The sequence below is a fragment of the Populus trichocarpa genome, chromosome 17 (assembly GCF_000002775.5).
Source record: "Populus trichocarpa isolate Nisqually-1 chromosome 17, P.trichocarpa_v4.1, whole genome shotgun sequence".
Taxonomy (NCBI): domain Eukaryota; kingdom Viridiplantae; phylum Streptophyta; class Magnoliopsida; order Malpighiales; family Salicaceae; genus Populus; species Populus trichocarpa.
Window position 1 is genome coordinate 4,607,043 of NC_037301.2, and position 25,316 is coordinate 4,632,358.

Sequence of the window (25,316 nt, forward strand, 5' to 3'; positions counted from 1 at the left end):
TTTAGGAGAAGAAGATGATAATGACGACCTGATAAATTTAATTTAAGAACAAGGAACATTTGCTTATTTAATATCAACCAGCTACTCTTTACTCCATCCAGAGCATTTATTTATCTACATAACAATAAAAAAATAAAAAGTAAATTTTTCTCCGGCATTGCCGGTAGATTGTGTCTGGAAAATGAAGAGAATTTAGCAGTAATATCATGCATCTGGAATCCTGTCAAGAATATAATATCCTGTTGGGCAGCTCTGTAGACCAAATTACCTACTTAACAAGAGAGCATTTTTGCTCCAATATACAAACAGTACCACCTCACATTCCACCAGAAGATTTTGACACTTGCTTCAGAACATCAGCAATATCGCTAGCTGTTGCGTTTCCACTCAGATAAGCAATCAGGGGGCTGTCCTTAGGAACAATGTCATCTCGTAGGTCTGTGGTTCTTAGCAAGTCATCAGAACCCTTTGTCACCACGTCTTTCAATATTACTGTCTTATGAGCGCCAGATATCATTTCCTCGTAATCGGTATCTCCATTTTCACCAAGAATCACAAACATATCTGCAACATTCAATCTCCAACGAACGAAAAGGTACCTAATAATCACACAGAGTTGCAGAAATTAATGTTCTTTATAAAAAAAAACATGTCCAGGTGCTACAAGGGTCAATTAGTTAATGCATATATTGAGACAGTTCTGCCATTCAGCCCGTGGAGCTGAAGAGGTATCGATTGTGCACCAAAATGGTATCATACCGGAAGTACTCAGAATGACCATTAATGCGTTCCTGAGGTTTTACTACATGATAGTACCTGAGTGCTTGTGCACGAGATGCAAGGAGAGGAATAATTTGCAATCTCGTCGAGTTCCTGCAATACATTAGATGGCAACGGAGACCCCGCATCCTAAGCCTCTGCCTCAAATCATCCACTCTCTTGACCTGCAAAAGCAAACCAGTGTGAAAATACTACATATAGAAAGAATAATATACAAGAAACTGCTTCTTAAACCTTCAGCAGTTGCATTAAATATCTTAATCACCTTACTTCGATCCTTTACAAGGTATGCAATGCAATGGGCATTGCTCGATTTTTTATCTTCCTCGATGGGGCTGGAAGACTCATCAGATTTTTTCCCACCTTCAGTTGTATTCATCAGCTTCCAAATGGTTTTTCTTAGGCCATCACAGCCCCAACGATAGTCTATATGGGCTGCATAATCTGGATCTCGAGCAAGCTTCCCGTCTTCTTCAGTATAAGTACCAGGGTAATATACTTCACCCCCGCTGCTACAAATCAATGCGTCGAAGTCATTTACTTGAATCTTTGATGATGTCAAGAACTCTGTTGTTTCTGTTAATGACATAGCTGTTGATAGAGCAAGCCCTGCCACTTTTGCAAATAGTGAGTCCGACCTAACAGCTTTAATTATATTTTGCACAATCTTAATCATTTTCTTTTCAGGAACCCCATTGCTATCATAGCAGTCTAGAGCTATAACAATCAATCTGCGTCGCCGCCTCAGCATTGGGTGCTTGCTTACAACAGCCTCAGGCTTTCCACTTTCAGAAAATACTGGCCTGGGCTCTGGTTTCTTTATCTTGTTTAGGACTCGTTGTACTTGATCTGACACTGTAGGGTCCCCAGTAGCTGCAGCTGAATAGTCAAGAGATCCATTCAGTGAAGGTTTGTCTCCATCAATGGACAGTCTAAGGGACATATCCTGCACATCCATGAGCGAATCATTGAGAGACGACTCTTCTGCAGCTACCTCATCCTCTGGTGTATCAGTTTGCCATTGTGGGTGCCTCATTCGGCAGGCTGCTACCCTGGTCAAGTAAGTCCGGCAGTGTTCAGGCCATGAGAATAGATGTATATTCTTCCATCCATTATTTCTGCAGTCAGACCACAGGTTCTTTTCTGACACCAACTTAAGCAATGCATCAGAAATAGCTTGCTGATCATGAGGGTCAACGAGCAGACCATTGTTCAGTGCCTACCAACCAAAACATGAAGTAAGAAACAAAAACACATTGTCTATAATCATGTTACTATAGCATGATTTGCATCTGCTTAACAGCTGAGGAAACAGGTGAAGAGGAAAAGAAATTTAAATAACCATACAGAATTCCCAACTAATTGCTGCTAGTCAATTTTATATTTTTTTTGTCCAATAACTCTAGCTCCTACGATATGGAATAGAAGAATAATTTTTATTATATGATAATGAAATGGAGGCCATATTTTACCCTATGGATGTCAACTGGTCCACCATTTTTAGTAGCCACCATCGGAAGCCCATGAGCTGCTGCCTGCATCATTTCAAACAAGAGTCGATCAATTACATTTCTTCGATGAAAGAAAGGTAAGTGATGAAAGAAACTAGAAATTAGAACCAACCTCGATCAAGGTAAGCCCAAAAGGCTCTACCAATGCTGGATTTATGAAAACGCCCTGCCATGTATGCAATTGCTTAGCCATAATCATGTAAGAACCACACAGATGTACTCTTTGAAATATTGTCAACAAACCTTTGTTTTCGCAGCAAGCCGATATATTTCTGGAACATCAGCTTGCTTGTGATGCTTTGGATAGGCCACCAGCCCATAAAGATCATACTTGTCAATCATCTTCAACACTGTCGTCAGCACACTTGCATTTCCACCAGTCATCTCATCTATATCATCTCTGTTTCCCATAATCAGCGTCTGCAAGAGGGCATAATAGTTCTCAAGAGTTATAGGGTCATGGAACAGACAAATTTAGTATCTAAAAGTAATTTAACATATAAAGCTCTGACAAGATTGGCAAGCTCTCTTAATGGACGGCACTCTCCAAAGGCTTTCAAAAGAGTTGTAATATTCTTCTTTGGATCAGGCCTTGATAAGGCCAAAATCATCGGCTTATGGGGGTTTGTAAGGAACCGCATGACCTGCCAAAGGATGTTAGCCATGAGGCAACGATAGCTATATCCATAATCGTATGAAACAAGGAAATGACTAAGGTGTCACTCACTTCAGACCATATTGCTGGAATTGCTTTTGGGGAAGAACCATCAACACTGCTAATGAGTGTTGCAAGTTCCCCATCGACCTCGGGAGCTTCTTCTTGAACCACAACACTGCTGAAGTCCATGCCAGGAGGAATAACCTGAAACGAGATTTTGCATCAGCATTTTCTTGGGATGCACAAAAGAATCATTCGTTGTGAATTTAGGCTATATTTGTTTACTTTTGGGAATAGGATAATTGAAAGCTAAGCTAAATACAGTAGGGAACTACATAATATTGACATTGCTTAAGCTGTAAGAGCAGTGCTTATGTCTGTTACCGTGAATTGAAATGAAGTGTGTTTTATACAGAGAAGCAGGAAAAGACATCGGAGTACAATTTTGTACAATTTCAATCTTGCTTCCTCTATTTCGATTTTCTCTTAACTCATAGACAAGTGATAAGGCATATGCTTAGCATTTAGTTATAAAATGTCAAAAAGAAAACTGAAAAAAAATAATAATCCTAGAAACACTTCCTTACCACCATCCTTGGCATGTAACGGCCATGGCAATTGACCCCACGTCTAGCACGAGCACGCAAGACTCTTTCAAGCTTGACATCAAACCCATCATAAAGTCCCCATTGCTCATCAATCTCTTGTCTAGTACTTGTGATTACAAGTTCAGCAGCATCAAGTGAAAGCTCTTCTCCTTCTATCCTCCTCATTATTTTATATGTTGAATTGATATCCTCCTTTGATTGCCGTCCCTGCTTAAGAAGCTGTTCCAACTTGTTTCGCCCGAGTGAGTGTCCTGTTAGAACCATAGGAACATTCAAAGCTCCTGATAAAAGAGCAGCACTATCACCTGCATCAGCATAATGGCCATGGATAACATATGGCCACACAGGCTGGCCCCCTCCAATTTGTTCACCCAAAGCTTTTGACATATTAAGAATGTGACTAAGAGCTCCATCTACAAATTCTTGAATATAAGGCCAAAGTAGTTCTTTTCGGATATACTTATCGCGTGGACCAAAGGGAATTCTGACGATATATGCTCCACTGCTCTCTCCCACCTCATTGCCACCATCATCTTCAGGACCTGCTGTTAGCATCTCTGTTGGCTCCCCATAACTCCAATCAACTTCAGCGGAGGAGATCTGGCGAGTAAAAAGATCTACCCTGTACACCCCAGGCATCCTAGCAAGTGCACGAGCAAGTTCCACAACATATTTGACCTGAGATATTGTTTATAAAAGTGTAAGTTACAATGGTATGGAGAGAAACTCTAGGATTATATTTCATTTGTTTCAAAATGCAGCACTTACCTGCCCGCCAGTGTCAGAATCTCGACCAAGCTCCATGTTGTCTCCTCGGACCAAACCATGCAAACTGTTCATAAAGATGAAACAACAATGAACTACATTGGCCAGTCAAAGAAATGCAGAAATAGAGTCTATTTGGTCTTTCAGCATGAATGGAGGTAGACTTAAGAAATCATGAACAGAGAAATAGCAAGCAACTCTGCATGTAAAAAAATTTAATGAAAAACTAAAAAAAAGAAGCAAGCGAACCCTTGTAAGGAATTCCCATTCCTCCATCTCTCTTGTGTCTTGGAAGACCATTAAATAGAAATAACAGATTCAGTCTGGGTACTGATTTCTAGTGACATCAGAAGTTATCATTCCTAGAATTATCTTTCAATGCACCGTAACAGACAAGCTTCTACTCTTTGAAGAGTTGAATGAAAACATAGAAATAGAATTCGTGTGCTGTATTTATCTTAAATTCATAGACTCTGACATGACTAATGTTCCAGAAAGCACCATACCTGACAAGGACAATATAGAGTTTCTTTTCCTTTTTATCATCCGACCACACTTCCAGGTTGGAAAGGTTTCTCTGAAACCTTTTCCTTGGCGTCTCGCTTTGTACCAGCTCCCCCAAACCATCTCCTTTCTCTCCTTCTGACAAGTCCTCAGACATGTCTTCAGTTGCATCCCGGCGTCCTAGTTCCCGTTCCCATCTTCGAGTTGCCAACCGCTGAAGTTCCTCCCACTCCAACTATTCACATCATAAGCATGGCATTTTTGTCATATTTAAAACACAAATGACATCAATCTCAGGCTCAATTCAATAGCATGGCACCCGAGCTCAAGGGCCAGAACAGGACCACAGGATCCCATGCACATAGGAGGAAAAACAAAATTCGCCCCACAGGGAATTAGGTCGATTACATGGTAGGATATGGTCATGTTAGGTTGATTTAAAAAGGGAACCTTATAACATGAAGCTGAGGAACCAAAATACGACTGTGCGTTTAACAAAAATAGAGTCATAACATGGTCCAGCATTCAAGAACACACACTAGGACATGCATAGACACACATTATTGATCCAATTCTCCCATAATTGAGAACGTTAATTATGTACATAGTTCTAAGGTACAACTTTATCTTTTACGAATTCTGCCACATATATGAAAACAGAACAAAATTAGGCTTCAAATGATGATTAAACAAATTTCTACTAACTGTAATGCATATAGTTTATACAACAACAAATTAAAAAAAGAAGAAGAAGAAGAAGAGAATCATGATGAAACAATCAATAAAAAAACAAAATCAAAAAATCATTTAAAATCACAAGACGATTGCATTCTGTTCTGTCTCTCTGTTATCTTTTCTCTTATTTGCAAGAAGTTACCCAATTCAACAGACAGAATTATGTCATTACAAGATTGTGAAAAAGTACTGTGCACACAGAGTCATGTATAAACAGAAACACATGCAAAACTGAGCCAATAGGGTCTCTTCAAGAACCAGGTTTTCTTGACAGTGACCCAATTCCACACTACACAAACACATGTACACACATATAAGAGAGTGACCTGCTTCTTCTTGCGAGTGAGGTGCCAAATACGCCAACACATGTTTTCGAGCCTGGAGCTGCGTTCCCTGGTGTTGCGAGTGGCAACAACTTTTATCCATGTTCTATGTAAATCAGTCTCATCAACTCCTGTAACAACCTCTTCAACAAAATACTTTGTTGGATTAAAATCCCCTGTGTCTCTTAAATTCATGCTTGGTGCTGGCTTGTGTTCTTCAATTGCACCTGCCCCACCACCACTATCCAATATCGCCTCTAAGTATCCATTTATCCACTCATTTCCTGCCATTGTTTCACAGTAAGAACACCGCTCCTCTTCTTTCCTTTGTAAAATTTTAGCAAGTTCAGAGTCACAAAATATGATTTCTTGGCAATGATAACAAAAAGGTTTTCCTAGTATTCATTAGACAGCTAGAAAGCAAAGGGTTTCAATATCAATTCACGTACAGAAAGCTGAACACACACCAAGAAACAAAAAGGGTTTCTTTCTTGGTTCAAGAAAAGAAGGATCATACAGTTTTTTTTAGGCTTGTTTAAATCTTGTGGTATTCGAGAGGAGGGAGACTTATAGTGAAGGGAGGACTGTATGTATGCGTGACTGTGCGAGCGAAAAATGGAAGAGAGAAAGGAGGAGGGAGAGGGAGGATTGTGTGGAGTGGGGCCCAAAGACAAAGGGAGGAGGACATGTGTACAAATAATGGTTGAAGTGGTGTTCACACCTGTGTGAGAGGATGATGGATGGTTGGGAAGTCACCTTTTCCAAGGTTGTCCGCTTCCCAATGCGAGCTTACCGCCTTCGCTCCCTCCCTGTCAGCAGGTTTCCTTCATATTTGTGGCTTTCCGCTCGCTCCTGTAAATGGTGTTTCAATTTCTTCGATCATTTCTCAGGGCCCTTTACGTCTCAAGGTTTGAACCTCCGCGAACACTGAAGGGGTATTTTTATTTTCTAATACATATGAATATAAATGCTAAATTGTCGTTTCCATCTCAGAATAACACCCCTTAGCTGCTACTCTATGGACATTTCTTAGCACTACCCTTGCTTTGGCCTTCTTAATGATTTATTTTTCACCATTTATTGCCTGCAAATTAACTAGTTCTAGTTCATATGAATTTCTGCAATTAAATTTTTTTTGGTTTTTTCACAACCACATTCCAACAAATCAGTCCAGATCTTAACTATCCCTTTCATTAAATCTTATTTAAGATTACCAATCAAAGTGTATTAGTGTTTGTTACAACTGAATTTCTCAATTGAATTTTGAAAAATTATATATTAAACAATGAAAATTCACTTATTTTTTTTATAATTATTACTTATTTATCGTAATTGAAAATAACATGGACAACCTTACTTTTTTATAATTTTTATTTTTACTATTATCACATTAAAATCATTTAAAATTATTAATTTAATATTTTTTAAATAAAAATAACTTTAAAAATATTTTAAAAACTAGATTGAAAAAAAAAAAAAAACAAATACTGCTTAGTTCCCAATGATAAAATGAAAAATGGCTTCCTTGTCATTATTTGACCTCGATAACACCAAAGGAATAATCTCTGAAAGTCTGAGTAGAATTTGTACTTGCGATTGCTTTCTAGTCATTTTGACAAGATTCACAGCGTAGAGAATGTCTGTAATCTAAGAGAGAGACAGAACGAACCCAGACAGCGGGCCCCAGATTAAATGAGGGGTTTTTATTTAATGTTTTTACAGAAACTATTAAATTGTTATTTTTTAATAGTTTTGATATATTAATATTAAAAATTAAAAAATTAAAAAAAATATTTTAATACATAAAAAAAAAAAACTATTTAAAAACATATTATATACTATATTTTCAAACATCTCATAAACATTAATATCATTTACATATCTTCTTCTTTCTTAAATATCATCCCATAAATTGAAGTACAAATAAGATAATTTAATCAAAAACATTTAGTGTGTGTTTGGTATTGTGATTACGGATTTTTTTCAAAGTGTTTTCACTTGGAAAAGCATCTAAATACTTTTTTTTTATTTTTTAAAATTTATTTTTAACATTAGCACATCAAAACGACCAAAAACATATAAAAAATAATTTTAAACAAAAACAAATTTAAAATTTTAAAAATACATAGCCAAACACGTTCTCAAACATGTTGTTACATGGTAAGAAAAAAAAGGTTTTTTTTCATATTATCTTCATCAAAAGGTGGTGGAAGACACACTACTTGTACGCCTATTCACATGATCTTGATGTGGTAGAAAACAACATAAAAGGAAAAATGGTAAGAACGAGAATATAAAATTTTCAAAAAAATTAGATAAAAACTCTAATTTATAATTTTATTAGTGAATATGATTTTCAAGTAGTCTCCTAAAATACAAGTTAAATAACCATATTTATTTTAGGAAAAACATCTTAATAAAGCTAGAAAAATAATAAGAGTTCTAAAGTAAATAAATAAAAAAGTCCTAAATCAACTTCTGGGTCTTATGTGAAGACCCTCCTTATATCATATGGCTACAAAATTTTAATTCTATAGAAAATAGAGCCTTTATAATATCCGAGAAAACTTTCAGTCCAATCCAACAATCATATCAAAATTTTTGTTTATTAATATAAAATTACACTTTAGGGAAAAACCTCCTACATCAGTTTTTTCGAGTTGGAAAGAACTTGTCATGGAGTTCAAATTGCTCTTATCTTAATCTCATGAATGTCTAATCAAGACTCTCCATCTTCTTTTCTTTAGACATCAACTTCAATCATTTCATCTTAAAATTTGTTAAAGAAACAACTATTGATAAATTATTTATCTTCTATTGACTTTTAGAATAATAAATTTGAAATCTCAAACTTGCTTCATCAATATATGTTGTATCCATATAACTCTTGAACATATTAATCTTTGTGATAACAACAAGCTTGTAATCAAAATAATCCACATAACCTAAATTAACATTTTTTTATTGAGTATCTTACATGTTTTATTTGCACTTAATATCTAACTTATCATTAAGGACACCGTTAATGATATTATTACTATCATTGTTTATGATATCATCATTAAAATAATAATAATCAAAATAAACATCATAAGTTGTGGAGAACACCAATCCACATCTATCTTATTATAAATGAGATTACCAAAATCTCCATAATACTTAACCCGATTAAGAAGTTGCCTAATTTACTCATACTTTTGAAACGAATTCTAGAAACTCCAACTCCGTTAATTGATGAGATAATTTTTCAACTTGTCTCTGCATGTTTATTATCGCCAATCAATAGGATAATTTTTTTTAATTTGTCACTGCATGTTTTCTATCACCAGTTCCCAAACGTCTTTTTCTCGAATGAGAAACTCCTCATCCCCTCCTACACCATCACATCCTATTTTACAACCACCTCTTCCATACATGGTTATTCAACAACATGCAACAACTAACCATTGAGAATCATTGAACTCCCATACCAATTATTGTAGATGAAAACAACATAAGAAAGACAACAAGCACAAGAACATAAATTTTTTAAAAGAAGGGATCATACAAAAACTCTAATTCACAATTTTATTATTGAATATTTATTTTCAAGTAGTCTCTTGAAACACAAACTAATCACTACCAGAAGTTTTCAATTTACTGATGAAATATTCTATCGGTGGTTAGACACTGAGTCCGTCGACACGACTTTTACCGACAGGCTCATAGACAAAAATACTTCATCGAAAAACCTATCGTCAATGATTTATGGTTTGTTGCTGAGTTCATCGGTAATAAAATTACTTATGGATTTACAGACTGACAAAGCATGCCAAATAAAATTTTTTTACCCATTTTAATCTGTTGATATTTCCATTAGCAACTTTCACATATCACCGACAAAAAAACCATTGATAATGCCAACAATGAATTTTTTTAATATTATCGACGAAATAAAACTATCGGTGATTAAATAGTGGCACAATGACATTTGTAGTAATTTATTTTCAATTCTCTGGAATATATCGATGGACTTAATCTGTTGGTAAGACCGTTAATAATATTTTTGAAAATATTTTTTTAAAAAATCTATTAAATAGAAATAGAAAAGAATTAAAAGTAATTAAATTAAAATTAAAATCAAATATTTATTACAAATTTAAAAATTTATAAGTTTAAATATAATTAATCTAAAATAAAAAGGATGAAGGAGGGGGAGACGAGTCTTCACAGAGACCGTGGGGCCAATAAAGGGGAGCACATGTACCACCCCTCTATGATTTTATCTTCATTAACAAAATCAATTGAGTTCAACTGTCTTAGCATCGAGTCTTTCTATCTCAGCAGCAAGATAGGTTGTCCGAGATTGAACTCGTTGGTCTAAAATCACCTTGAACTATGAAGTTTGAGTGCTCAGAACTGATTGCAAGCATTTGATGATTGAAACACTTAGAGTCGTTTACAAGTCCTTGGCCGTAGTGTTTGAGATACCATACATCTAATTTTTATCGGGTCCACTAAATGATCCTATCTTTAACCATAAAGACAAATCAAGTTTTGAATGAGTTAAAATATCATCCATGTATCTCTCATTCAACCAGGTGTTATATATATCTTAAGAAAAAGTCATCAAATTCAAGAAAAATAATAACTTAAGAAAAGAAATTGTTGAAATCCAACATACCACAAAGTGTTGAGCTCAGCTATCTACGAGATGCTACACTCCTTTTTGATGATCATCAATTTGCACGTGCGTTTCTATAAAAAGCTTCATCGAATTTGATCCGCGTCCAAGAACCATAGCCTGCAAGAGAAATTGTTGTCAGTTAAACATATTCATATAAAATAATAAATTTAAAAAATGGAGGTAGTAAAAAGAGAATCTTATCATTCGCTTCGCATGCGAAACGAACGGAATAGATCCACCGGTGTGTTGTAATGGAACCGTGAATCTTTTAGTTCTGGTTCTCTGCACCAGATTGCGACCATCACACGAAATGCTTGGGCATCACATGCTGAATATATTCCGCCCAAACAGCCTCTAAGATGTACGATGATCTAAAATCCTTCCAAACCATTACGTCCTTCTAGCGTCAAAGCTCTCTTTCTTTCGCATATTTTTTTGTTTTCTTTTGCATCTCGTACCAAAAATCATGCAATATATATGGTACAAATGAACTATATGTTAATAAATGAAAAATAAAATTTTAAAATTTGAATTAAAAAATTTATCTTGATTTCAATCTTACATAATTGCAGCGTAGTACTCTCAAACACTTTTGAAAACAACGTTGTCAGCTTTATCCCAATAAAATATTTCTTTGCAGTTCAAATTTGTAAGAGAATAATTTCATTAATATTAATAAACTAACTGAATTAACATAATAAAAAAACTATTTAAGTTAATACTAACCTTAAACCTTCCGGACCATGCATCAATCATGGGTTTTCGTTTGAGATTTTTGGAAAACTAACTCCATTGAAACAATGATATTTTCATCGAAGATTTCATTGCCGATGTTATGGTTTAGACAACCTTAATAGTTGCAAACCTGAAATTACATTCGTTAATTGAAATTATTTTTTAAAAATTATTAATATGTTATTTATTTTTTAGTCGTGCATGAAAGGAAAACAAATTTACATTAAAAGGTCGGACTTTCACGGGGCATGATACTTTCTAGTAAATGAATCCCGCTTTGAAGGAACTTTTTCTTAACGTGGCGACATCACACTCGATGAGGTCGCGTCGAGAATGGGTGCCTGTGACTCAGGTGCTTGTTTATTGTTGACACCTAATGACACATAGGTGCCGATAATTTACTGTGATTCATGCACTCATCTCATAATGGTTCATCAGAGTCTTTCAAAAGATCATTAAAGCTAGTCGTGTCTGCATTAGGTAATTCATCTATTATTGGGCATTGACCGACATAGCCCTAATTCATTCTCATCGCATCCATAACCATATTCCTATAAGGATTACTTTTGTCATCTACAACTTCATGTATGTTGCTAGAGCTAGAAGTTGACCCAACCATCCTTTCTACCTTGGTCTCGTGAGGAACATATAGTTCTCAGTGTGCAAACCAACACAAGTATCTCTTCAAAAACCCTTTTTGTAGAAGATGCATCGTTACAACATCTGTATTGAGAAACTTTTTATTCTTACACCTCTTACATGGACATCTAATACCGTCTCCACTAATATTTCTCGGATTAGATAGAGCCCTTAATCCCATTATAATAATCCATCCTACGCAACCCTTCGGGTGGATCTCGATACATCAATGAATGATCATCTATTACTTATATCAAATATATATATATATATATATATATATATATATATATATATATTAATGATAACATTTATTAATTAATTATGTAAACTAAATAAATTAGATAATATTGATTTAACTCAAACTTATTCAATCTATTTTCGTAGTACTCTTAATTCATTATCAATTATCTATATAAATTCAAATTCCTATACATTTATTGAATTTTTCAACTCAACAATAAAACTGACAAAATATAAAACAGACCTGTTGAATATGTCATTATTTATTTCATCATAAAACACCTAAGTCACAAATTCAAATTAAATTTTATTAATTTACAAACAAATACAATTTTACAAAATCTCAAACAAACTCTAATATGTTCAAATCATATATTCATACAACAAATTTCTATGGAAAAAAAGTTATAAAACAAGTAAACACCCAAACAAAATACATATACTACAAAAATATGCAATAGAAATTAATATTTGAAAATTGAGTTCAAACAAAAAAAATGGGTAGTTTTGCTCACTTAATATAGGGAATCCTCAAATTTGAATCAGAACAATAATGCTGACAAACTAAGTGTTGGGGTGGCTAAATTTGTGGGAGAGGTTGATTTCTGATAAAATTGGAAGGGGTGTACTATTTGTTACATAGGTGGAAGGAAAAAAAAAGAAGAATTGAGGGAGAGAGGGGTTGCTGGCCAGGTCATAAATTAAATATTACCGACGACATTACAAATGGAATTCACTGACGAGTTAATCCTGTCGGTAATTCTGTCTGTATGAATGACACATTATTGTATTTTTTAGTTTTTTTTATTTTTAATTTTCCCATTATAAATCCATCGGTATATACATAGAGAATATTTCCACCGGTATTTATCGATGGATACAATGAGGGACTGTTATGTCGATAAAGTTCATTGCAATCTATCGACAGAAAAATTTCATCGGTGTTTTCATTTGTATTTGCTAATTTTTTGGTAGCGTAACCTTATTTATACTAGGAAAAACATCCTTAAAAATTAAAAAAAAAAAATAAAAATTCTAAACCAAATTGGAAAAAAAATAATCCTAACTCTAACCAGGAAAATATCGCAATTTCAAATAATAACTTCTAGGCTTTATTTGAAGTCCTTTCCAATCTCATATGACAATAAAATTTTAATCCTATAAAAAAACATGACATTTAGCATCTTGAGAAAATTTTCAGCACAATTCAATAACCAAATAAAAATTTATACCTATTAATATAAAATTACATTAAAAAAAAAGCTCCTCCATCATGTTTTTCCCCCTCTCTATTCAGGGGTGTTGGTCAAGCAGTTTTAACTCCTTGGATTATTTTTCCTTCCAAGTTTTAGATACACCATGGTAATACAGAGGAAAAGGCGAATGGCTTAATATATATTTCAATATGTCATTTGATATTTTTAATTGTACAAATATTTATTCATCGAATAAATTTTTTTCTTTAATACATCATTCCATTTATTTTTTACATCCAAACTAAGAAATAATTAGACCTGTCATGTCCCTCTTGTCTCCCTTCCTACCACTATTCAACTCAACAAAATTCATGCATTTTAATTAGAAGTGATGTATAAAGTTGTTTTTTAGAACCTCGTATTTCCCCTTCTAATGCCTTGAACATGATAGACATCTACGTAATTAGCTTTAGGACATATTGAGACATTCATGTTTACGAAAAATTCGTTTCCAGTGAGTCTGACATAGAATATTTTATTCTCTTTGAGTGTGAGATGTGGTGTTGTTTATTTTTGTGTTTTAAAAATATTTTTAAAAAGATTTTAATTTTTTTAAATTTTAATTATTTTTATATCATTTTGATGCGCTGATGTTAAAAATAATTTTTAAAAAATAAAAAATATTATTTTGATATATTTTCGAGTGAAAAATACTTTAAAAACAATCACAACCACACTTTCAAACACGCCCGACTCTAAAGGATTGCCCTGTAGTTAAAAAGATTTGCTACTTTCATCAACTTATTGCACTCAAATCTTAAGTTCAATATTCAAAAAGATTTGAATATATTAGATTGATATATCCCTTCAAAATCATTTGAAAAGAAAATTTGAACTGATTATTGATTATTATGTAAACTAGTCTTATAATATGTTTTATCATAGAGAGAGAGAGAAAAAAAAAAGCTTATTTATTTATTTATTTATTGTCAATTCTGAAACTGCTTGAATTGGCCTGGATATCTATCTCCATTCTCGTCATTTGCTTCTGGTTTGATTTTCTCCATATTTCCATATCCTAAGCCTATAATGCAATAGCATCTCTTCGTCTATCTCTCGACTTGATGCAGAAGTATGTGGCAGCAGAACCATCATCCCACCTCGTAGCAACCACAGTCAACCAAACACTATCTCGTCATCTTTGTCTTAAATATCGATCAAACCTTTTTCACACGAACCTTTCCAAGATAGATCCTTGTTATGTACAGGTTCTCCATGCATTTATTTATAATTTTGTGATTCCATATGGCCTCAGCATCCAGACAAAAACATGAGAGTGCCACATCTGGACAGATCAACACCTGTATCACCTAAATTATTGGAAAAGGGACCTTGTTTCTCCAGGGTTCTCCTTTCACATGGAGATGTCCTTGTGAGATGCTTCCACTTGGATTTTTCTGTTCTATGTATATAAGCTGGTATTTTGATGCAATGGAAGAGGACCCTTTTTTTTTTTTTTTTTTCTGCGGCCTCGACCTCTTCGTCAATCTATTCTTGGCAAACTACTCTTGCTTTACACACGTATTATATATAGGTGTGATTTCATGACCTAAAACAATTCCGGTTTATACATGGTTTTGTCTCATTTTGCGCTTATAAAAATGATGATATCCCAAAATTTGATATTCTTAAAATGAGATTATCTGGCGTTTTGATAGTGGTTACACCACCATAAATTTGAAAAAGACACTGACAAAAATATTTCTTGGTAGATTGCGGTGAATTTTTCTAACTAAATATACCTTTGTAGTATCCATCGATATACATTGGTAAAAATATTCTCTCGGTATATACCGAGGGAATTACAGTGGAAAAAAAAGAAATGAAAACAAGCCAAGAAATACGATGCCATGCTCTTTTAACATACATAATTACTTACGGATTTAAATCCGTCTTTAATACTTAATTTATGGCTTGACGAGTGACCCCCCTCCATTTCTTTTTTTTTCTCCACTTTTCTCTGCAACAGACAACACGCCCCCTCTAATTTTATCACAAATCAATATTCCACTACAAATTTAGCCAACCCAACACTAAGTTTGTCAACATCCTTATTTCGATTCAAATTTTATTGAAGATTCTCTATTTCAAGTAAGCAAAACTATCCTTTTTTTATTATTTGAACTCAATTTTAAAATGTCAATTTTATTGCATATTTTTATAGTATTTGTATTTTATTTGAGTGTTTACTTATTTTATAACTTTTTTCCACAGAAATTTGTTGTATGAATATATGATTTGTACATGTTAGGGTTTATTTGAGATTTTATAAAATTATGTTTGTTTGTAAATTAATGAAATTTAATTTGAATTTGTTACTTAGGTCTTTTGTGATAAAATAAATAATGGCTTACTTAACGGATCTGTTTTATATTTTGTCAGTTTTATTGTTGAGTTGAAAATTTTGGTAAATGTATAGAAATTTGAATTTATATAGATAACTGATAATGAATTAGTTATACTATTAAAATAGTTTGAATAAGTTTGAGTTAAACCAATGTTATGTTATTTATTTAGTTTACATAATTAATTAATACATGTTGTCATCAACATTCTATATAGGTTTGACATAAGTAATGGATCATTCATAGATGTATCGAGATTCACCCGAAGGGTTGCGTAGGATAAATTATTGTAATGAGGTTCATGATTTTATTAATTAAGTATTATTTAATATAATAAATATTAATGGTGATAGTATTAGATGTCCATATAAGAGGTAAAAAAATTAAAATATTTTTTATCCAAATATTATAATAATGCATCTTCAACAAAAATGGTTCATGGAGAGATACATGTATTGGTGTGCATATAAAGAACCATATGTTCCTCACGAGACCACAATATAAAAGATGATTAGGTCAACTTCTAGTTTTAACAACGTGCATGAAGTTGTAGATGACAATATTAATTCTTATAAGAATATGGTTATGGATGCGATTAGAATGAATCAGGGTTATGCTGGTTAATGTCCAATAGTAAATAAAAAACCTAATGTAGACGTGACCAATTTTAATAATCTTTTGAAAGATTCTGACGAATCATTAAGGGTTGGGTGCACAAATCATAGTAAATTATCAGTCATTGCATAAATGTCCACTATCAATTCAGATAATGGGTTGAGTAAGGCTAGCTATGACATAATTGTTGAATGAGTGAAAATCATTTTACCTAAAAGAAATAGGCTGAAAAAGAACTTTTATACTGCTAAATTCATGATAAAACCCTTCATCCTAGGATACTAGAAAATTGACATGTGTTCAAATTTTTGTATATTGAACTGCCTTGAAAATGTAGATTTGACTAAGTGCAAAATATGTAGGCATGCTCGTTATAAACTTAGAATTAACAGGGGAAGGACTCTTGTTGCATATAGAAATCTTAAATACTTCTCAATCACACCTAAACTACACAAGTTATTCATGTTAACAAATACTACTAAGCACATAAAATGACATCATTCATATGATGCAGTGGATGAAGTGATGATGCACACTTCCAATGGTGAAGCCTAAAAACATTTTAATAGGGTGCATCATTGGTTTTCAAAGGAATCAAGAAATGTGCTTTTTAGGTTATGTATAAGATGGATTCAATCTATTTAGGTCATTTGCTACTCTTTATTCTTGTTGGTCGGTAATACTCAAGATTTACAACTTACCACCAGGGATATGCATGAGGTCAGAGTTCATTTTTTTTTATCTACGATCATACTCGATCCTAATAGTCCGGGTTGAAATATAGATGTTTGTCTTCATCTGTTGATTGATGAGTTGAGGTAGTTATAGCCATCTGGGGCTTTGACATATGATGTATCAAGAAAACAAAATTTTTAGATGAAGACAATTTTGAAGTGAACCATTAATGATTTTTTTATGTATGAAATGGTTTCTGGTTGTAGCACGCATGAAAAATTAGCATATCTATATCATATGGAAAATAATAAGGCCTTAATGTTAACAAATAATGATAAAGTGTCTTTTTTTTATTGTCATAGGTAGTTCTTGCTATCAGATCACAAGTACAGAAAGAACATAAATAACTTCTTTGTTGGTAGAGTTGAAAGGGATGTTGCATCACCACTATCATTAAGTGAAAAATTGTATGACATGGTGTTGGAGTATGATTATATTATGTTTGGTTTTCAATCCAGTAAGCAAAAGTTTTTTTTATTTTGGTTTGACTAACAATTGGGTAAAACAAAAGTATTTTCTAAGAGCTTCCTTATTGAAAAACCAATCTCATTTGCCATAACCTTGATACTGTACACATTGAAAAGAACGTATTTGAAAATAATTATTGTAAATGTCACTGTAACTGTTTACTCACCGATGAAATAATATATGATATGTTTGATGGTTATATATTAAATTCACCAATTGAAATAATAACGGATAAAAAAATCACCGACGGAATGATATAAGGTTTTCTGTTGGTGATATGTTATATTCAACAATGAAAATACCAACGAAATGAAGCGGATATGTTTTTTTATTCGCTTTGTCCGTCAGTAAATCCATTGGTAAAATTATTACCGATAAACCACAAATCACCAATTAGAGTTTTTCTAACAGAGTAGCATTGTCTGTCGATAAATTTCATTCTGACAGACTGTGAAAAATGAAACCAAATAAAGGGTTTTTCTTTTCTATTTTCTTATAAAAATTGATTTGAAACTCAGTACAAATTATAAGATAAACATGAAGTGGACAAATCAGGTTTTGGCTTTTCCATCCATGGTCCATCACTCTTGAACATGTCCCAAGCATGCCGACCCTTGCTGGCAAAAAAAAAAAAAGAATTTAAAACAAAAATTAAAAAAATATTCCTCCAAAGGAATGCTCGTGGTGACACATTAGTAGAGGTAGTAAGAATAAATTGGAGTCAAATAAGATATGAAGAATAGAAAAGAAACTAATTAAAGATTGTCGACTTTTGCTATAAATTACAATCTGAATTGATATTTAGGCCACATGCATGCCTGGTAATGGCATGGAGCAAGATCTTCAATGTTTTGAGCATAAATGTGGTTTTTTTTAATGCTCTAATATTTAATTCATTGGCAGATTTCTATTCAATATACCGGGCAATGAAACGAAGCATCACTAAAACTTGTTATGTGTGAAAACTGTGAAGCCTGTGAGAGAAATGTGTGCTTGAATGAAGTAATGATAATCTTATAGGACGACTTTAACACTGAATTGTCTGTCAAATTGGCAAGAATGTTGCTCAGTTGGAATGGCAACTCATTCGGGAATACATTAGGCAATTCTCTTACTATTGAAATATCTGACTATCGAATTTCTTCCCTTTTTATCTTTATGACATACGTAAGGTAAGCTTCATACCCTTTCTTCACCATCTTTCTCATAGTCATAGCCGAGATAATACAATTTATGATGACATTTCTCTCCTCTAAACATAATTTTCCTACCATTAGGTCTATACAGAGTTACTATTTTTGCAAAAAGTCTATTTGAGTTTTATTCATACTCAACCAGTCCATACCCAAGATGACATCAAAGTTATGCAACTCTAGTGGCAATAGATCTACTTTCAATTCACATTTATTTATAACAAATTGAACCCTTTTATACATGTAATTGATATTTACGGTCTTACCTAATGGAGTACTTATAACAAACTCATTATCCTTTTTACAAGGATTTCCCCCCCAATTTCCCCCACAAGCTTAATAACAACAAATAGGTGTGCTGCCCTAGAGTCAAACAATACATGAACAGACAAAACTTTAACTGTAATGTACCTACCACTACATTAGGAGCAACTCTGGTTTCCTTTTGTGTCATGTAATATACTCTTCCCTAAGTCTAGGGCCCCTGTGTCTTATTACTCTGAACATGAGTTTTGCCTCTACTGTCACTAGCCCCGGATAACATTTATTGGGCTGGTTTGTCTATAGTGGCAGACTGTTGCCGACTCTGAGCTTGTTGTTGCTGATTCTGAGTGATCTCAGTCCTGCGGGGATAATTTCTCCAAAATTATCCTTGATCCCAGTAATAATACCATCCACGGTCTAAATGTGGGCAATCTCGCCATCTGTGTTCCCCTTGTAGATATAACATCATCTAGGCATTGCGGAATAGTCTCCTGGGTGTCTTTGTCCATAATAGGTATACAAAGGATAAGTAATCATTCTCTACTCGATGCTTCTTTAGAAAAACCGGTTTGATTGCTTTCCTGTTGACCCCGCCTCTGAAGTCTGAGCAGATACAATTAAGGAACCCTTCTTTTTTTGAACTAACTGAAATGTCCCTTACCTCTTTTAGGCAAAGGGGGTTTGCTAGAGGTATAATCTGCATCCTTCTTCTTACCTAAACCATATTGTCCTTGTTGGCCTTCCTATAAACATAGCTCGAAGGCCTCTACTACTTAAATAAACTCTTTGGTAGTCTCAAACTTGAAGGCAGTTAGTCCTTGCTTTAAATTTTGTCGTAGTCCATCTCGCAGCCTTTCAACCCTGTGTTGTTCACAAGGAGTATAATGTGAGGCAAACATAGAAAGGTTATATAACCTCCTCTTATAGTCGAGCACTAACATGCCCCCTTATCTCAAAGCTAGAAACTCTTGTTCCTTAATTTTATGATGATAGGAGGAATAAAAATAATGCTCAAACTATACTCTAAACTCTGCCTAAGACCAGGACCTTGCAAGTCTCCTCGACCTCACCGTATCCCACCAAGATTGCACCCTCTCTGAAAGTAAATGGACAACATAATTTACTCATAAGCCCTCTGCTACCTGAATCTGATCCATGATATCCTCAATTATGCGAAGCCATTTGCTTGCTATCTCGACGCTTGGTTCACCCTAGAAAGGGTTCACACCCTAATTCTCTCATACTCTTTACAGACCGCACTAATGCAACCACACTATCAATTGGGGTTGTAGCCACAAGTATCATCTATACTGCTGATGCTATTGGAGTTGTCGGAGCTGAGGCACTAGGCATCGCCTCGATCATTTCCATTATTATCTGAGCTATGAGTGTTGGGTTGGCATGTAGCGTAGGTATATCGCTACATGCATTGGTGCTGCAGCTGGGGGTATAACTCTCTATCTCTGTTGGTTCGGACCCCAAGCTGTGATCCCATAATCTGTCTCAAATCAGTATCATCATGGATTCCCACTGACTCTCTTAATCTTGACTGATGAGATATTAGAGGCATATGAGATGCAATATTTTCTAACAGGCCATCTGCTTGTCTTTCTTCAAAACCTTCTCCTGTCGTCATACCCTTTCTCGTGTATACCATCCTAATTTAAATTAGCAATTTATTAAACTTTTATTTAGTTTTCCAAACCCAAAACTAGGTGATAATACCAACTGTCACGACCCTGAGATATATATATTGATTTTTACTCGGTGCAAATAATTTTTTTTTAAAGGCAGAGGCTCCTCTGTATTTTCAATACCAGGTTATCGACTAAAAAATCACAACATGTAAATATTAACCACAAAGCTTGTCCCATCATATTAGACTTCATAACTCAACTAGAACATCAATTTCCACACCTTTCTTTTGAAACTAATAAATATTTCATAGACAAAGTTTAAAACTAATTAATTTACAATAAGCATTAATTTTTTAGGACATAAACATATTTAATTGGACATACAATAAAACGACAACATAAACATATTTAATTGGACATACCATAAAACTATATTACTAGCTTAATAAGAACATTATCCTTAATTACATCCCCGACAAGAGATAATTTAAAAATTTAAATTCCTTAACACATAAGTGATATAATAATAAAATATTAATATTTTCAAATACAAAAATTGATTTAAATAAAAGATTTTCATCTATGCATCTACTTTCCAGCTTGAGGGTACGAGCTACCTAGCAACATATTTATATAACATATGAATATTGGGTAAAAATTAAAAATTTACACTTTACAATAAACGAATAAAATAAGAACCATTTAAAACATACACAATAATACATTCACTAGCTCATTAAATGAAGTACTAATCATTGATACATTAATTTAATTTAAATATCATTTTGTCAATCCTTAACTAGGTATCTTTTTCATTAACCAGGATATAACTTTCTCAAGTTGTCCATTAATTAGTACATTATTTCCAATGTTCAAGAATAAAAAATCCTCCAATGCGCCCATTGAATAGGGTATTATTTTCATTAACTGGAAAATAATCTTTCAATACGCCCATTTAACAAGATATTATTTCCATTCTTTTTATTTCATAATTTTACACTAAATTACAATTAAAGAAAATTCCTTATAGAATATTAAAATAAACAAAAAATTTATTACAAGGTGTTTAACACTTACCTGGTGTTTGTGGGCGTGAAGTGGTCCCTTGTTGCTGATTAGATACTGTAACCTCTTCTACACCAACACATGTCATTTATTATTCATAACCAAATGATAAAAATCTCATTTCATTTTAATTATGTCGTACATTCCACATTCTTATCAAACATTAAATTCCACCTTTTTCTCATAGGTTTCATTCATATTTTTTTTTATTATCAAGGAGAATAAAATTCTCCTTTTCGGTATTAATTTCATAATTCTCCAACAATCCACCTAATTCATTTTAAACCACTCTTTTATATTAACAAAATCTAAGTCAAAACCATTTCTCTTTTTTTTTTTTTTTCTGTCATGGCCGAAACCTCCACAAGAAAAAAGGGTGAGAATTTTTTTTTTTTGTAAATTCTTTATCCATTCCATCTATTAACATCTATAAACCTATAATTTCCCACAATTTCCAAACAATTGCATCAAATTCCTTGATCTCCCACATCTTCCTCTTTAGTCAAAACCAACAATTAAAAGGGGAAATGGTTTTGCTTCTTTCATTTTTAATTTGAACACTTATCCAATCATAATTCATACTTTCTAACATGGTTCAATTATAATTTGCATCATTTCAATGATTATACCATAAATCCTCAATTTTACATAATCATAGCAATTTAATTTCTTCATCAAAACACAAAATTATAACAATTAATCATTTTGAACATGTTCTTTAACTTACTTGGATAAGGATGCAAGGAATCGATGCAAGAAAGATTCAAATTCCCTTACCCTTCATTTTCAAACCCTAGCTTTGAATTCCTTTCTTTAAACGACTTCCAAATACTAAATCACCTCTCTTAATTGCTTAATTAAGTTCTAATAAATCCAATCACACTTCTTCTTCTTCTTCTTTTTTATATACTTAGCAAAAAAAAAAAAAAAAGAGTAGAAAATCACACAAATCCTCTCCTCTCTCTCTTATGATTTTGAATCGACGACCGAGAGAAGAGAATTGAGCATTTATATAGTCCAATCTTTTGAATTTTGCACATTGACCCCTTTTTGTTTAGCTTTTTCCCATTTTGCCCCCACCCTTTCCTTCTCAATAAATTAATGCCTTATCACTTTTCTTTTGTTTAATTTCATCCCTCTCATATACTTATCTATTTATTTTATTTTATTCCATCTTGTTTTTATTTCTGAATAAAAAAAATCTTCTCTTCATTTTTGGTCTAGTTAGATTATAACCAAGTTTTTACACTAATCATTTCACTAAAAACACAATAATCAAATAATAATTAATCATAAATATTAGAATATATTTTTATGTGTGTTAAGCTATTATACATATGCAAAGTTTAATTTAAAATTTTTCAAGCGTTCTAAGATCCTATTAGACAATCTCGAGTTATTTTAAGGTTTGAGTAAAGGTTATCTGAAAATCAGATCTTCTTTTAGGGTTTGATCAACTTCTTCAAGGCGTGGTTGTAGCAAACTACAGGTTGTCAAAGTATCTGACCTCTAACAATAATCCACTCGAACTACCAATTAGAGAGATCTTCTAAAACCCTATTCAGAAGAGAGAGATTGTTTTTTTTTTTAGTTTAATGTGGGTGTCCGGGCCAGCTTGCGCGCACCTCGACTAATCCCACGAGCCTTGAAGTTAACGACCATGTAAGCCTCCAGTGGCCATCATATGAGCAACCACAGGGCTCGAACCTGAGACCACAGAGGGAGCAAACCTCTTGGTCCCAAGCTCTTACCACTGGGCCACCACCTAGATGGTTAGAAGAGAGAGATTGTTATGCATATAAGTGCTAGCTCTTTTTGTACAAAGAAAACTTAATAACCCTATAAATGAAAAAAAATCACTTTACCCTCTGAATAATATCACATATATTATTTTAGTATAGTTTTATAAATTTATTCAATTAAGTCCCTACTTAATCTTTTTAGGTCTAGAATTGTAATTCGTTGTATAAATCACATTATAGTCATTAACTTCTAAAACTTATTTATAATAAAGTCATACTTGATTAATTATCCCACTTTTATTTCTAATCAATGGTTTTTGAAGATGCACTGTCTAGCAACGTGTCATGAACCTTCAAATATTAGGAAAGTTATAAGTGATTTAACTTAATCTTTCAACTATCAGTTTATCAGCGTAATTATTATCCCTTCATCAACAATGTTTTGATGTAGACATTATAGTATGAATGTGTCTACTCTGTCAAATCATGTTTGTTCTCAACACTATAGTCATTGATTCTTTGAAATAAGATTTGAAACTCTTTTAAAATCTCATTCCACCTCGCATAAGGATTTACAATTAATACTATTTGAGAACAGATAAAATATTTGTTAACTTGCAGTATGGCCTGAGCCAAGTTTTCATTCAAATCAAGATGGACATTAACATGATCAAATACGGTGACCTGATCAAACTCGAGTGAGATCCAATTGGGTCAACTCTAAATTGTAGCTAATACAAAGAAAAGGGCATTTCATTTGTAGACAACTTGTATGTTTTTTTTAATTAACAATTCTTAGAAAGTAGATGCATGTATAATAATTTGTTAATGGTTTAGATTTTCATTAGAAGGTTCACAAATTAAACTTATCCAAAAAAAGCTTATGAGAAATAAGTGTGATTTGGTTTACAAGGTTACAGAACTTGTTATGTAAAAAGTCCTCTTTGTTTATCTACGTTATATGAGTAAATAATATGAAATTATCCATATAATATTTAATAACCCTACAAATTAAATTAGAGATTTTAATAAATCTTCGATTACACATGTATAATTAGATTAGATAAGGTAAAAACATTGTAAACCCTTAATTTTATCGATTCAACAGCCTAAAATCAATATTCAAATTATTGATTGAAAAACAATTGTTCCGTTCCAGGGCGAGATGAAATCTAATTACATCATTAATGATTTCCCAGGGTTTATATAACTCTTCTAATTCTAGGAAAAGTGAAATGACTTCACACTTTTTAATTATATCAAGATTTTTTTTTAAGCTTTTAGTAAGGGTGTTTAAATCTTTTTATTAAAAAATACAATAAAAATACATATTTATCTTTTTTTAAAAAAAATTAGGGTTAGGATTTGCATTTGATAATGATAACTTATATCGACTCTTTACCATTAAAAGAGTGTTTGAAAATATAATTACGAACCAGTGCTTCAATCCGGGTCTTTTTTTTAGCCTGAAATTAAAAAAAAAACATGACAAGCTTCAACGACAAAGATTGGGCATGCAAAGAATGCATGGAACTTAGTTCCTAGCATTAGAACTAAAAGGCCCGCAATTCAAAGAACAGTAGCAAAAGCGAATTGATAAACCCGGAATCGTATTTTCAGTGAGCTCAATTCTAAGAACACCAGTGACAGCACAATCCAAATAACATTACTAAGCTTGACAAAGTCAACAGTTGTTCCTTACAAAGCATCTGACAAATTGCAGAATGAAAAGAACCAAAAAGCTGCTCCTTTAGCAGTGAAGAATATTCCAGCAACCTTGAAGTCGATGTTCAGAAGGGAAAGTGCCAGCAGTCAATGATCGAAGTTTG

At 33.1% G+C, this 25,316-nt stretch overlaps 1 protein-coding gene across 1 annotated transcript; it reads right to left on the bottom strand.

The window, feature by feature from the left end:
• Nucleotides 1–6,822, bottom strand: LOC18107084 (probable sucrose-phosphate synthase 3). The gene is made up of 12 exons (XM_006373012.3): nt 5,888–6,822; nt 4,829–5,061; nt 4,326–4,389; nt 3,537–4,235; nt 3,019–3,153; nt 2,804–2,935; nt 2,535–2,711; nt 2,404–2,457; nt 2,253–2,315; nt 1,046–1,999; nt 817–944; nt 1–599 (listed from the first exon to the last, which is right to left on the bottom strand). The coding sequence occupies exons 1-12, from the start codon at nt 6,173–6,175 to the stop codon at nt 317–319; spliced, it is 3,210 nt and encodes a 1,069-aa protein (XP_006373074.1). The 5' UTR covers nt 6,176–6,822; the 3' UTR covers nt 1–316.
• Nucleotides 6,823–25,316: the final 18,494 nt, after the last annotated feature.